Raw genomic sequence first — 14,145 nt, forward strand, 5'->3', positions numbered from 1 at the left:
ACGCCCCTCATTGGTCTCTCTTGCATGTGGCACGTCTATCCCATCGTGTGCTTTTGTCACTCTCGTTGTGGTGCGCACGTTTCGTTGGCTTTGTTCAGATCTTGGGCCCTGGTTGTAATTCAGGATGGCGGACGGGAATACTGTGCCTGGAGAGGCCACGAAACGAAAAGTGCTGGACATTTATTCGCACAGTGGCTGAGTGAGTTTGACCGCGACATGCAGAGGCAATGCAGACGCATGCTGCTTGTGCTTGACAACTGCTGAGCGCACCACGTGCAAGTTTCCCTGCCGTCACTTTGCTTTTCCTTCCGCCCAATACCACTTCTGAAGTGCAGCCGCTTGACTTGGGCATAAAAGTGCCTTTAAAGCATCACATAGGCGTCACATTGTGCAGCGCTTGCTCATCGCTGTTGTTCGCCCGGCTTGCCGCTTCGAGTGCCATTGTATTCAGCGGTACAGATGGTGAAAGTGGCCTGGGCGGAGGTGACGGCCACTTGCATGCAGAACTGCCTCCACAAGACCGGCTTCGTCGACACAGTGTCTGACGCTGAGCCTGATGCTTCGGAAGATGACCAGCCAGGCAGCCATTTGTGGCAGCGTGTCGTCGACTCCGACATGGGGGGTCATGACATTGGTTGGAACAATTTTATTTCTGCCGATGAACGACGCCGCCAGCGCGGAGTCATGCACGGACACGGGCATCATTTCTGAAGTGCGGGGCGAGAGTGACGCGGAGGAATCAGATGAGAATGAAACTTCGGAGCCAGCCCCAATAAGCATGCCTGTAGCAATGGGCTATATATAGCCTCAGACAACCTGTTTTTGGCAAGGGCCTCGGCAATGAGCATGCTTCTGCTTTAAATAAACTGAAAACTGCCCTCATCGGATCTGCGCTGGAAGAACAGACGTCCATCACGGACTTTTTCAATAAGAAATAAATTTTGTGTTTTGACAAGCAACTGTCTTTAATACACTTACTATGAACTTCGGGATATAACCAACGGACGCCGCGTGACGCTCATGTTCGTTATAAGCGGGCTCGACTGTAGTACCGTGCCGACTTCCATAATCCGACCATGGCAAGACCACAATAACAGTATGAAGTCACCCTCCTCACTTTCTTCTCTCTCGTTTATAGCGTGGACTGATCACAGTTGGTAGCAGCTAGACTCGGACATTGTAAGAAATTCCACAAGTGGGCTTTCCCACACGTGACAGCTGACAAGAACAAGATGGCCAACCACCCGCTTCGAACAATCACACCAGGAAAGAGAGTTTCTAGGCTGCCTTGTTTCAGCCTTCTGTAATGTGTTACGCGTCTAGAGCCCACACCCATGACCCATCATAACTCTCCACCACCACATTTGGTCCGCTACGATGTGTGGGAAAGCCCACTTGCGAAATTTTTCATGAGGCTTCTGAAGGGGCGAGCCAAGGTGTCACAATGGGGTAAGCAGACGTGCAACCTGCGCACCTCTTACGTGCACGCAATGGCAGCAGCGAAACATTGGACAATTTTTTTTCATTTTTTTTTGTTTATACTGAAGAAATATTCGATTCCGTATCTGATGCCATTTTTTCTTCTTAGTGGTATTTGATTCGTATTCGAAAATTCTAAGCACACCCCTAGTTTTGAAGTTTATCAGTTTGCTTGTGAAGACAGGCCATGGTGACAATTACTGTACTTGTTTTCTTTCCTACCTTCTCTAGTGTATATAAGATTCATTTTCAGCAAAAGGGGCCCCCTCTGTCTCATTAGAAAGCAGTAATCTATCAACAGAGGCCAACTTCAATTGGTCATGCTAAAAGAACAAACAGCAATAAAACATGCAGTGCATTCTGGATACAGCTCAGACTCATAATGTGGGACCAGATTGTACACAGCTTTTTGTGACAACCGCTTTGCTCCCCAAAGAGTTCAATGCACTGGCGTACCGCTTAATACGCGGCAGCACGTAACCGGAGACTGCATATAGTGCGATTTCTGGAAAGGCTAGTGGCCCGTGACTACCAGCGGGCTCGTGCTTCCCAGAAGAAGGGGGCAACAGGAGGGGAAGCGTTGTCAACATGGTTCAAGGCAAGAATGGAAAAAAAAAAAAGAAGTTGCAAAGCAGATGTTTTTCCTCTCTCTCTGATGCACCTCTGTTGGGCACACTGGTTGGACAAAACTTGAAAGCACGTGATGGCACGGCCTGAGTGGAACATGCTGGAGCAGCAGCAGCGGCGAGCACATGGGAGGACGCTGCAAGCGCTGCTCGTACCACGCGCGCATGCGGCAGCATGTTGTCACACCTGAGCCCATGAGCAAGATATGTACAGTACCGCTTATAATGCAGATTTTCCAGACTCCAACGGCATACTTTATAAGTAGGGGTGTGCGAATATTCGAAGTTTCGAATACGAATCAAATATGCTTGATATTGGATTCGTATTCGAAAATTGATATTTGTGAATTTCCAAATACAGTCGAACCTCGTTATAACGAAGTAGCATCGGGACCGTAAATCAGTTCGTTATATCCGATATTCGTTGTAACAGTAGACATAAATATCGGCTGTGACAAATTCGTAATTTGGCTCGCGCAAATATTCTAGACACTAAAATGCATTATATACTTGGCTTTGAACCCACTACAAACGTGGTAATCCTTACCTGTCTCCTTGTGGCATTCAATCAAAATAGGCCGGAATATGGGAAGGTTGACACGACTGTTCTTACGTCGCCGCGCACGTGAAAGTGCGTGGCGCGAAACGACTGCACCATGTGTCTGCGCATAGGCGACTTGGTGTAGAGAGAGGAACTCGAGTGAGACACAGCGGGAACCATCGCGCCTGCGTGCTCTGCCGAAGCGCGATTGGTGGCCCCGAGAGGGACCGTTGAAAAAAAAAAGCTGCCAAAGCAGCTTTGAGAGAAGAGGAGGAGGAGGAGAGGGGGCGTTGGGCGAGAAGAGAAGGAGGAGAGGCGGCGTTGGGCGAGGAGACATATGCAACGCCAGCCCGGGATCAGCCAAACAGGTTTGCATTCGTTCATTTGAAGAAAGATGTTATCTTCGTCTGGTGGCTTTTCACAGCGCTGCGCAGAATGAAGTTTTCTACATTGTCCATGCTCAAGAGGGCCTTTTCTACGTCAGCAGTTTTCGTCGTCGGGAGTTTTTCCAAATATCCTTTCAGCCTCCTGGCCATGTCCGCGGCATCCGCACTGCTCATCGTTGGTTCATCCCGTTCACTCTCACCGCTGTCGCTGCTGCTGTCATCCTCGGGCAACAAAACGCGATCCACAATTTCTTGATCCGTCAGCTCGGGCGCCACGGCCAAGTTCTCATCGGCCGAAACGAAATCGTCGAATTCGACGCCTGGGACTGCCAGCCGATCCCAAGTTCTGTCCAGCTCTGCCTGGTCTTCGGGCTGCACTTCTTCTTCGTCGGCAGGCAGAACAAAACCGGCATCCGCGAAACAGTTCCTTATTGTCGACTGCCTCACCTCATTCCACGACCCGTACAACATTTCGAGTGTCGTCTTGATGTTTATTGTTGTCGATCTATGTCGATCGATGTCAAACACCAGTTGCGTCACCAAACGCTTCCTATAATTGCACTTAAGCGAACAAATAATGCCTTTGTCTAAAGGCTGCAAAGCAGAAGTTGCGTTCGGTGGCAAAAACTGCAAGCGAACTGCCTTCAGCACGATCGAAACTTTATGCGCCGAACAGTTGTCCAAAAGCAACAGGACCTTCCTGTGCTGCCTCTCCATGTCCTGGTCGAACGCTCTCAGCCAGTCCTCGAAAAGCTTGGTCGTCATCCACGCTTTTTTGTTCGACGTGTATTGAACCTGCAAATTCCGGACGCCTTTCAGGCACCTCGGATGTGCCGACTTGCCGATGACGGTGAGCCGTCTTTTGTCGGAGCCGTCCATGTTCACGGCAACGACGACAGTCACCCGGTCTTTGTTTTTCTTGCCCCCATGGCAGGTCTCGTTCTTCATCGCCAGTGACCGCTCTGGCAACAACTTGAAAAACACGCCGGTTTCGTCGACGTTGTATACGTCGCACTCGTCGTACTCCTGGAGCAGAGGACGAAAATTCTCCAGCCACGTTTGACATGTCTCCATGTCGACAGCGGACCCTTCGCCAGACAAAGTGTGGCACGCGATCTCGTGCCTATCTTTGAAACGTTGCAGCCAACCGCTGCTTGCACAGAAATCGTCATGCCCCAGTACGCAGGCCAGGCTGTGGGCCTTCCGTTGAAGAAGTGCTCCCGACACCGGCAAATTTCGCGCCCTCACATCTTTAAACCAAGAAAGCAAAGCCGCTTCCACGTCCGGGTGATGGCAAGGCCTAACTCGTTTACGGTCGGCTTTTATGGCGTCCTCGGTGTTGCCCTCAATCTTCTTTCTAGTGGCCAAAATGGTGGATAACGTACTTGGAGGAACGCCGAATTCCGAAGCAATATCCTTTTTCTTGCGGCCACTGTCCACAGCTCTCAGTATCTGCAGCTTTGTCTGGAGCGAGATCGCTTTCCTCTTCGATGCCATTTCGAGCGCTGCAACAACAAGACTGGCCGCTGTGCTGATGTCAGAACGCCGGCCTCAAAGTTGCCAATGTTGCTGCGCTTGCCTTTCTTTACCGCTGGACAAGTGGCGCCGCCTTTCGGCCCTCTGTCATGTCATGAGCTTTCAGAGTTTTCGCGCTCTGTTCACAGGTGGCGCGACCATCCAAACGCGATTTTTGTGCCAGACGGCAAAACTTTTTCAAACGATAAAAAAAAAAAATTCAGCTGTGTATCGGCCTTCGATTTTCATTTTGGTTTTTGTTTTTTTTTATGCTACTTTCAAGTTCTGAGCCTCGTGTAAACCAAATATTTCTTCGTTACAGCCGATATCGCGGCGGATCTCGCGTTTTCGGTTTCGTTATAAAAGAATAAATGTCACTGAAATGAAGCATGACCAACCAAAATTCGTAATTAGTTCGCTATAACCGATAATTCGCTATATCAGTGTTCGTTATAACGAGGTTCGACTGTATTCGAAAATTCCCGAATACTCGCCAGCGATTGTATACCGTGCATACTTTCATAAATTCGACCGTGGCAAAACGACAATATGTAGACAAATTAGCAGATAGAGTTAAAAATTCAAGGAAAACAAGAGAGAGGTCCTATCCCCTTCCTTCTCCGCCGTTTATCACGCGGACCGACCACATCCCGACGCCGCAAGGCTTCCCCTCGTGAGATTTCCCCAAGTGGGCTTTCCCACATATCACTCGTGCTGCGAACAAGATGACCGATGGCCTGCTTCGAGCAATCACAACGCGAAATCGCGCTTTTTTTTTAATCCTTCGGTCACACGTTACATATTTAATGCCCACATCCGAAGAATGTGTGCTGTCGCCTTCAAAGCTCTCCGAGCGTGACTTCCGCCATCCCGTTTTGTAAACTAGCTATGCGAGAAAGCCTACTTGCGGAATGCTGCGGGAGCCTCCTGGAGGGGCGCGTCGAGTAGTCACAACAGGGCAAGCGATCCTGTCACAATCTCGCCTATTGCATGGTGCATTGTGACCTGCACACCTCTTTGGCGGGCGTAACGGCAGGCGTGGCAACGATCGGAAGGCCTCTGTCGCTAGGGCAAAAAAATAGCCTGGCTGCGTAGTTTCGGTTTCTGAGCTTCACCGCTGCCCCGCGGCAACTTCAAATGTCCGCCCGCGCATTCGCCGATAGTTCAATCCCCACTCCGCGCGGCTTATTTCTTTCTTCCTTTTTAAAAACTGTCTCACCGCTCCGACGCCAGTGTGTGTTCCCCGGCCCCTTGCTTGCATTTGTGTTGTTCTTCCAGCACTCCAAAACGAGTGGCCCGTCACGGGCTTACAGGTGTTAGCGCTATGGAGCCGTCTCATAAGGCCTTACTGCATCTTCAGCATTTTTGGCAACATTTTTTTTTTCCAGGGGGGGGGGGGGGGGGGGGCAATTTTATTAACAGAAACCTTTGGATGAACCGGGCATTTCTTCCGGTCCCTTGAACTCCAAATGAATGATGTTTAATAGTCATCATGTTATTTTTTTTGTTGCCAGTCTTGTCATTTTATGGATTTTGTTTTGCATTACCTCATTACAGTTTGGATACTGTTATGCTGTCTAATCAAGTGGTATACATTTCTGTGGACATCATGTTTTTCTATACGGTACTGAGGCAGTCTAGATATGTTTATTTTAGTTGCAGAGACCACAGACTATTTTGAAAAAAATAAAGGCAACGTTTGCTTGCTCATCGTTTTCTGTTATTTTTTTTTTTTTTTTGCACTGAACAGATATTCGAAGCCATTTTTTCTTCATATTCGTATTAGAAAATTTCAATATTCGCACACCCCTAGTTATAAGCGGTCTATGCTGCTATACACACCCAGAGAATGCTGCACGTGCAATGGCAACACCTATTCACTCTCATCCCACTCAGCTGCTGCCACACTCACTCGCACACACACCCAGAGCACCCATAGGGGAGCATCATGTAGGGGGAGCAGAGTTGTTTGCAATGACCAATTAGATCTACAGTCAAGCCCACTTATAGCAATACCGGTTATAACAATATATGGATATAACAATGGTCAGTCGTGGCACCGTTAGCTTTACCTTGTGTTCGATGGTAAAATAAACGGCTTATAGCAATGCTGTCATAGCACATTATCGATTATAACAATTAAATCTGGTCAGTGCAGGTCAACCTTAAAATAAACAAAAACATGAAGACGCTACAACCGCACCAGCCAAACCACGCTTACAGCGCAAAAGCCCTTGCCACCTTTGAGCAGTTCTGCTTCGATTCTCCTGATAGTATGCATGTAATAAAGCATTTATGGAATAGTGAAAAATAATTGCCGCACCATTGTCATCTTCTCAAAAGACCGTTGTCCAGTCTTTCACCAGATAAATATACTATGATGCAAGCAGTTCTTATTATCTTTTTGGGATCATTCGATAATTTGACCACATTCTTTTCAGTCCCCTGAAGTTCGAAATGATGAGCTTTTACAGGCATTAGAGTGATCAAGCATCTGCAGGCCAATGCTGTAATTAAATGCTCTAAAGTTTGTCATGTTTTCTTTCTGTCGGCCCAACCCTGTTATAACAATTATCGATTAAAACAATGGTATTTCCGCGGCACTTCAATATTAATATAAGTGGGTTTGACTGTAGCAGATCATGATGTGTGCACAAAGCAGGAGCAAGGCAGAAACAAGAAAGCAAACCGAATGGCATAGAATAAAAACTGCTAAAAAAGTCAGCCGTGACATGCTCACCCTCGGATAGAATATATTGGAGACTCCTGGGCCATCTTGACAATGGCCGGAAGCACATCAGCGTCTGCCACAAGTGAGAAGCCTTCTGGGGATGTTCCAACATGGCCCTGGAGCATGAGGTAGGTCACACAATGAACTGTTCTACCACCCTTGCTGCCACAGGTGGCAGCATCACAAGGCTTCCCTTTTCACATCACCATGAAAATCGAACTGACGTAGAACAGACACTGCCGTACAGTACTGTATTTACTCGCACAATGATCGTACCCCTGAATTTTGTCCTCAAAATTCTGTTCTTTTTACTCCCCATGTAATGATCGCACCCCGAACTTGCTGTGCTACTACGGCTTGCTCTGTCAGCCGCCTGTTGGTTGACCTGCAGTCATCCCGCAGCAAACGAGTTCCCATGATTCCTGGCAAAAATAATATAAAAACTCGCATGGAAATTAAGTTTCGTTCCTTTCTCCATGCTCTATAAAAACTCGTGTTAGCCATTTTGAAAGTCTGCAGTGTGCTTTGTGATCGTGTGTGTGTGTGTGTCGGTGCCATTTCACCATGGGGCGGTATGCAAGTTTCACGGCCGCATTCAAGCTCAAGGCTACTGATTATTCCAATCGTGCTGCCGCCAGACATTTCGGCATTGAAGAAATTCGAACACGGTATTGGAAAAAGCAGCGTAAGAAGCTGATGGCTACGAACAAAACTCGGCGGGCTTTCCGCGGACCAAAAACAGGGCAAGTTTCCTAATGTTGAAGAGACGGTCCTTCAATAGGTGAGGGACCTACGCAAAGATGGTTGTGCAGTATCATTAGAAATGATTCAAACACAGGCACGCACAGCTGCCAGAAAAGTGGGAATTGCCGCAAAGGACTTCCGCGCTAGCTCCGGTTGGACTATTCGCTTCATGCGACGAAATGGGCTTTCCCTGAGGTGGCGGACGTCGTTGTGCCAGGGGCTCAAATCCGCGTATGAAAGCAAGATAATAGGCTTTCACCGTTTTGTCATCAGGATTCGCAAAAAGAGCGGCTACCTCTTGTCGCAAATAGGGAACGCTGACCAAACTCCGCTACCTTCGACATACCCCGAAACACGATGGCCAACGAGAAGGGTGCTTGGAGTGTCCTCGTGAAGACATCGGGTGCAGGAAAGCGGTGATGCACTGTCATGCTTGCTGTGACGGCCGACGGGCGGAAGCTGCCACCACATGTTATATTTACGCGGAAGACTGTTCTGAAGGGAAACATTCCCCGTGGCATCCATGTCCGTGCTCAAACCAAAGGCTGGATAACTGCCGAACTGGATAAAGACTGTTTGGGGACGAAGACCAGGGGCGGTTCTGCTTCCCTCGCTTCTTGTTTTGGACAGAGGCCATCTGGTGGATAGCGTACGTGCTAAGCTTAAGGAGCTACGCACGGACATTGCAGTGATCCCGGGAGTCTAGCGTCGTTGCTGCAGCCTCTCGACGTGTCACTGAACAAACCGTTCAAGGACAATGTTCGAAGGCTTTACGCAGAGTGGATGGCGGCAGGCGAACATAATTTGACGCCAAGCGGCAAAACCAGAAGACCGTTCGTGGAGGTGCTTAGCTCGTTGATTGTTGAAGCGTGGAGCGGTATCCCCGACCAGGTAGTGGCCAAAAGTTTCAAGAAAACAGGCATATCCAATGCTATGGATGGAACGGAACAAGAGTTTCTTTGGTACCACAAAGATGACCCCAGCGATGGCACAGCCATTTCCGACAACGAATCGTGCAGCAACAACAGTAAGGATTCGGACTCCGAAAAAATTTTTGAATAATAAAAAATTAAAGGGCAATGTGTAGTTCATGTGATGCCTGTGCAATGTGTGCGTTTATTACAAAGGTAAGCCTTACTCAACTTACATTTTTGGTTATGATCTTGACAGCTATTGTAATAAGTCTGACCTGCAACTTCTTTGAATTTTTGATGCTCAAAAATTTTTTTCGAAAAATTTACTCCGCCTAATAATAGCAACCCAGAGTTTGCGTCAATTTTTTAGGAAAAAAAAGTGCAATCATTACGCAAGTAAACACGGTAGATTCCTGTTCAAATGAACTGGGAAGACCAGTTTTCAGATAGGACGAACAGTGTGAGACAATTTGGTTGGTTTCCTATAGGTTCCAGTGTAAAAAAAATCCTCTAAAGAAAAATTGTTTCGCGCGGCCTTCGAATAATTCCTGCATCGGTGAGACACTTGTGGTTTGGTTTGGTTTATGAAGGTTTAACATCCCCAAGCGACTCAGGCTATGAGGAACGCCGTACCGCGACATCGCACAGTACACGGGCCTCAATCGAAATTCGACTGCCGCGGCCGGGATTGAACCCGCATCTTTTGGGTCAGCAGCCGAGCGCCATAACCACTGAGCCACCGCGGCGACCTCAGACACTTGTGTCCCACCTGCTTAGAGTGCCAGCAAACGGGAAACAATGCACTTACATACATTTTTGCACATGGAATACTACCAGTTTATCAAAAAAACCCATTCACAGCATCTTTATATTTTGTTAACCGGCCTCCCCGGTGTGTTTTTCAAGCACAGGTGTACAGTCGACGAGACCCACCTTGGTGGGGGAAAAAAATTTTGAAAAATCGTTCAGCTTTCAACTCAGTCAACTGTCTCGTAATACTTGTTGGAGTAATTTTGAATTCTAATACATGCTGCCTAATAAGTACAGAAGACTGAGGCAAGCCTCAGTCACTGGTACAAGTCACTGGTACAACTGTGCACCCCTTTATCTCCAAAAAACCAGCTGGTGAAATGGTTTGAAAGTGAAGCCATCCAATAGCTACAGTCATTCTAAGTGCCATTTTACCATCTGCATGCTTGTCAGCCATGCACACAGCCTGGTCCTTACAAGAGGTTAAAACGAACTTTCGCAGTGGACCATGGCAACCTGCACAACCCCCCCCAAGATGGCTTCCATGCAACTTCATTCAAAACTGCGGGGCAGCCGTCTTGCAGGAGTGCACTTTTTAGAGGGGGAACCTTCTTGCCGGTGCAGGATGGCAGGGCACCATTGCGCCTGCGCTGACACAGACATCTCGGCATCGTGAACACCAGATCACAATCTCACCGCTGTCCACAGTGAAGCCTTGAGTCGCAGCAGCGACTCTTCCGTCGACATGTCCCCGGTCAGGATGGTTTCCCAGTGACGCTCAAGGCAGCCGTGCTTCTGCAGGTACTCCAGGCCTTCCTTGTGCTGGACGAGCTGCCCGTACATGTGCGCTGGGGCAAACACATCCTGCACCCTCAGCCTGCACAAGCAAAAGGGGTGTGCAAATATTGAAACTTTTTAATACAAACCAAGTACGAATATGAAGAAAAAGTGCGCTAAAATATGTTCAGTAAGAAAAAAATATTTCACCTCCCACCCCCTCCTCTTCTTTAAGGAGTATATGGTCTCAAACTGAAATAAAACTAGACTGACTCAGCTACAATAAAAAAGTAGGGGTGTGCGAATATTCGAAATTTAGCCGATAATCGAGTTAAAAATTGCAGGAAAACAAGAGAGAGGTCCTATCCCCTTCCTTCTCCGCCGTTTATCACGCGGACCGACCGCATCCCGCAAGGCTTCACCTCGTGAGATTTCCCCAAGTGGGCTTTCCCACATATCACCAGTGCTGCGAACAAGATGGCCGAAAGGCCCGCCTCGAGCAATCACAACGCGAAATCGCGCTGTGTCCAACTTTCGCTATGCCTGCCGTTAAGCGCTGTAATGAGGTGCGCGGGTTACAATGCACCATGCAATAGGCGTGATTTTTGCATCATCGCTTGCTCTGCCGAGACACCTCGGCTTGCCCCTTCAGGAGCCTCATGCAAAGTTCCGCAAGTGGGTTTTCCTGCACATCATAGTTGACCAAAATGAGATGGTGGAGCTCACACCAGGAGAGTTGACAGGTGTGGGTGCTAAGAATGCAACACATTATAGAAGGATAAAAAAAAAAACTTCACTGCTTGCACGTTGTGACTGTACGAAGTGGGTGGTCTGCAATGTTGTTCCCATCAGGTGTTACATGTGGGAAAGCCCACTTGCAGAATTTTTGCACAAGGTCATTCCTAGCAGCGTCCGAATGCAATCAGCCCATGCAATAAACACTGGAGAGGGAAGCGAAGAGGACGAATTTGTATTGTTTTCCGGGCACTTTAAACTCAATCGTCAGATAAATTACCCAAATATTGTGGTTCTGCCATGCTCGAATTTATGAAAGCTAGCCCAGTATAGACTGTTTTTGCAGTGAGGAGGAAAATAGCCTTGAACTCTCCTCTCTGAAATGTGCCGGTGGTAGGGGCACTAAGGCATGGTGCAGTGTGCTGCACGGTCTTTTGCGCAACGAAGGAGTGGAAAAGCATTTTTCATCCAGGTATCGCCATGAATCGAGTCATAATTTCATCCGGCTACCACTGTGTTGTTGTCGGCTGTGGCTACAACTATCGGAAGCGTGAAAAATGACCCCCAGAACAGTGCGAAGAGCATCAACAGCTGCGGCTTGTGTGTAGATGCAGGCTGTTTTATTTGCCCCGCTTTGCAGATGAGGGGCGTTTTTGGATTGCAAGAATCAACCAAACGAGTTTCATCCTGTCGGTTGCGTCTCATGCATGCTCTCAATACTTTGTTGGTGAGAGTGGATGTTCAATAACGTAACTGCAAGGAAGGTACAATTGGCAGCAGAAGTTTACAGGAAAAAGGTAAGCGGAAAAAATTATTTCGATGCAGTCACACAAGCCGATCGCCTAGAATTTATGAAGGTATGAGAACATGCACGATCCACCCCTGTCATAATACCTTGGTCGCAAGGCAGCGATAGAACATTTTTTTTTTTTTTTTCATGAACACCCACCCCGTTCATTTTTACTGCCGGTAGTACTTGCGCATGCAAATATGTGAAAAAAAAAGTCATTGTTTCGCACGCGGGAATTTTTCCGCATCAAATGCACTACAAAATCACCGTCCATGACAGTAACTTTCACCCAGATTAAAATTTGCAGGAGGCATACCGTGTGAGCTGACTACACGCGGACAAGAAAAAAAGGATGGAAATCCCCTGATCTTATTTTCTTTTTCTTATGTGGATGCATCATGCTCTTAATGATGGTTTGCAAGAAAGATTTCGGTGCGTTTTTTCATCACTTTAAAATTGTGCCACAGTGCTCAGATCATAAAAGCACAGGTCTAGAGCTCACTGCTTTGTGAGTTGCTGATACATTTTAAAGAACACAGTTGTATTCCCTGCCTAGAGCCCAGGCCTAGATTTTTGTTATTTGGTGCGACAACTGATTCGTGACAGGAAGACGTTCCATTGCAAGAGTGATGGCAAGGGCGAAAAATTCGCTTCTCAGATAATCCACGTCAGCCTTCATCACGAAACAAACTGAAAGCATATGCACTACACCTACATGACAAATAAAATGCGACTAACACCACACTTAAAACAGTCATCAAGAAATGACTACCTTTGCTGGCTGCCAACAATTCCTAGCTGGTTACCCTACTCTGTCTCTCATCATCATCATCAGCCCGACTACACCCACTGCAGAGCAAGGGCCCCTCCCATGTCTCTCCATTAATCCAGTCCTTTCCCAGCTGCCCCCACACTATGTCTAAGAACTTCTTAATCTCATCCACCCACCTAACTTTCTGCCGCCACCTGCTGCGCTTGCCTTCTCTTGGAATCCACTCCGTCGCCCTTAAGGACCAGCGGTTACCTTGCCTTCGCACTACATGCCCTGCCCAAGCCCTTTCTTCCTCTTGATTTCGACTAGGATGTCATTAACCCGATTTTGTTCCCTCACCAACTCTGCCCGCTTCCGGTCTCCTAACGTTACACCTATCATTTTTCTTCCCATGGCTCGCTGCGTTATCCTTAACTAAATTGAACCCTTTTCGTTAGCTTTAACGTTTGTGCCCCGCATACGTGAGTACCGGCAAGATACAGCTGCTGTACACTTTTCTCTTGAGGGATATTGGTAAACTACTATTCATGATGTGAGAGAACCTGCCATATGCGATCCAACCCATTCTTATCCTTCTAGTCATTTCCCTCTCATGATCCCGATCAGCTGTATTCCTTTACCACTACCAGCATCTCGCTTCTAACTGTGAACTGCTGTTCCCTTACTAGGCTGTTGAACATCACTTTGGTTTTCTGCATATTAATTTTTAACCCACTGTTCTGCTCTGCTTGTCTAAATCATTGATCATGGTTTGCAGTTCACCTCCTGAGTACTCGGCAAAGCAATGTCATCAGGGAATCGCAGATTATTTAGGTATTCTTCATTAACTTTTATCCCCAGCTGTTCCCAATCCGGGTTTCAGAATACCTCCTGTAAACAGGCGCTGAATAGCATTGGCGAGATCGTGTCTCCTTGCCTGACGCCCTTCCTTACTGGAATTTTGTTGCTGACTTTATGGAGGACTATGGTAGCTGTGCAGCTGCTATATATATCTTCCCATATTTTCACATAAAGGTCTTCTACACCCTGATTCCGCAATGCCTGTATGATGCTGAGGTTTCCATTGAGTCAAATGCTCAGTCAAATACCGCAGAAAGTCGCTTGAGAGTTGCCCTGCATCACTCATTCAACCGCCTTCGCAACCAGCGCTACGCCTATGGCATTTTTCACTACGTAGGTTACACCAAACTCGTCACATGTCACATTTCACGTCAGTCGTAATTACGACGGTGGAAGCGGCTGCGGCGCCATAATCCGTCCTTTTTCAGGCAATTTCATGACGGAATGATCTCACTGCTGCTTTAAAAGCTTTTTCTATCATTACGCAATTTTAGAATATGAAAAAATGAATGCAGAAGCTCTGAACTCCGATTTTTGTGCCACCT

At 47.5% G+C, this 14,145-nt stretch overlaps 1 protein-coding gene across 1 annotated transcript in view; it reads right to left on the bottom strand.

The window, feature by feature from the left end:
- rictor (rapamycin-insensitive companion of Tor) overlaps window positions 1-14,145 on the bottom strand; it is a 148,148-nt gene that overhangs the window by 49,145 nt on the left and 84,858 nt on the right. The window contains exons 18-19 of the mRNA XM_077643128.1: window positions 10,383-10,563; window positions 7,288-7,394 (exon numbers count right to left, since the gene is read on the bottom strand). Of these exons, the coding sequence (XP_077499254.1) occupies window positions 7,288-7,394; window positions 10,383-10,563 (288 nt within the window). The remainder of the gene's footprint in view (window positions 1-7,287; window positions 7,395-10,382; window positions 10,564-14,145) is intronic.

This window comes from Amblyomma americanum, chromosome 11 (genome assembly GCF_052857255.1).
Source record: "Amblyomma americanum isolate KBUSLIRL-KWMA chromosome 11, ASM5285725v1, whole genome shotgun sequence".
Lineage (NCBI taxonomy): Eukaryota > Metazoa > Arthropoda > Arachnida > Ixodida > Ixodidae > Amblyomma > Amblyomma americanum.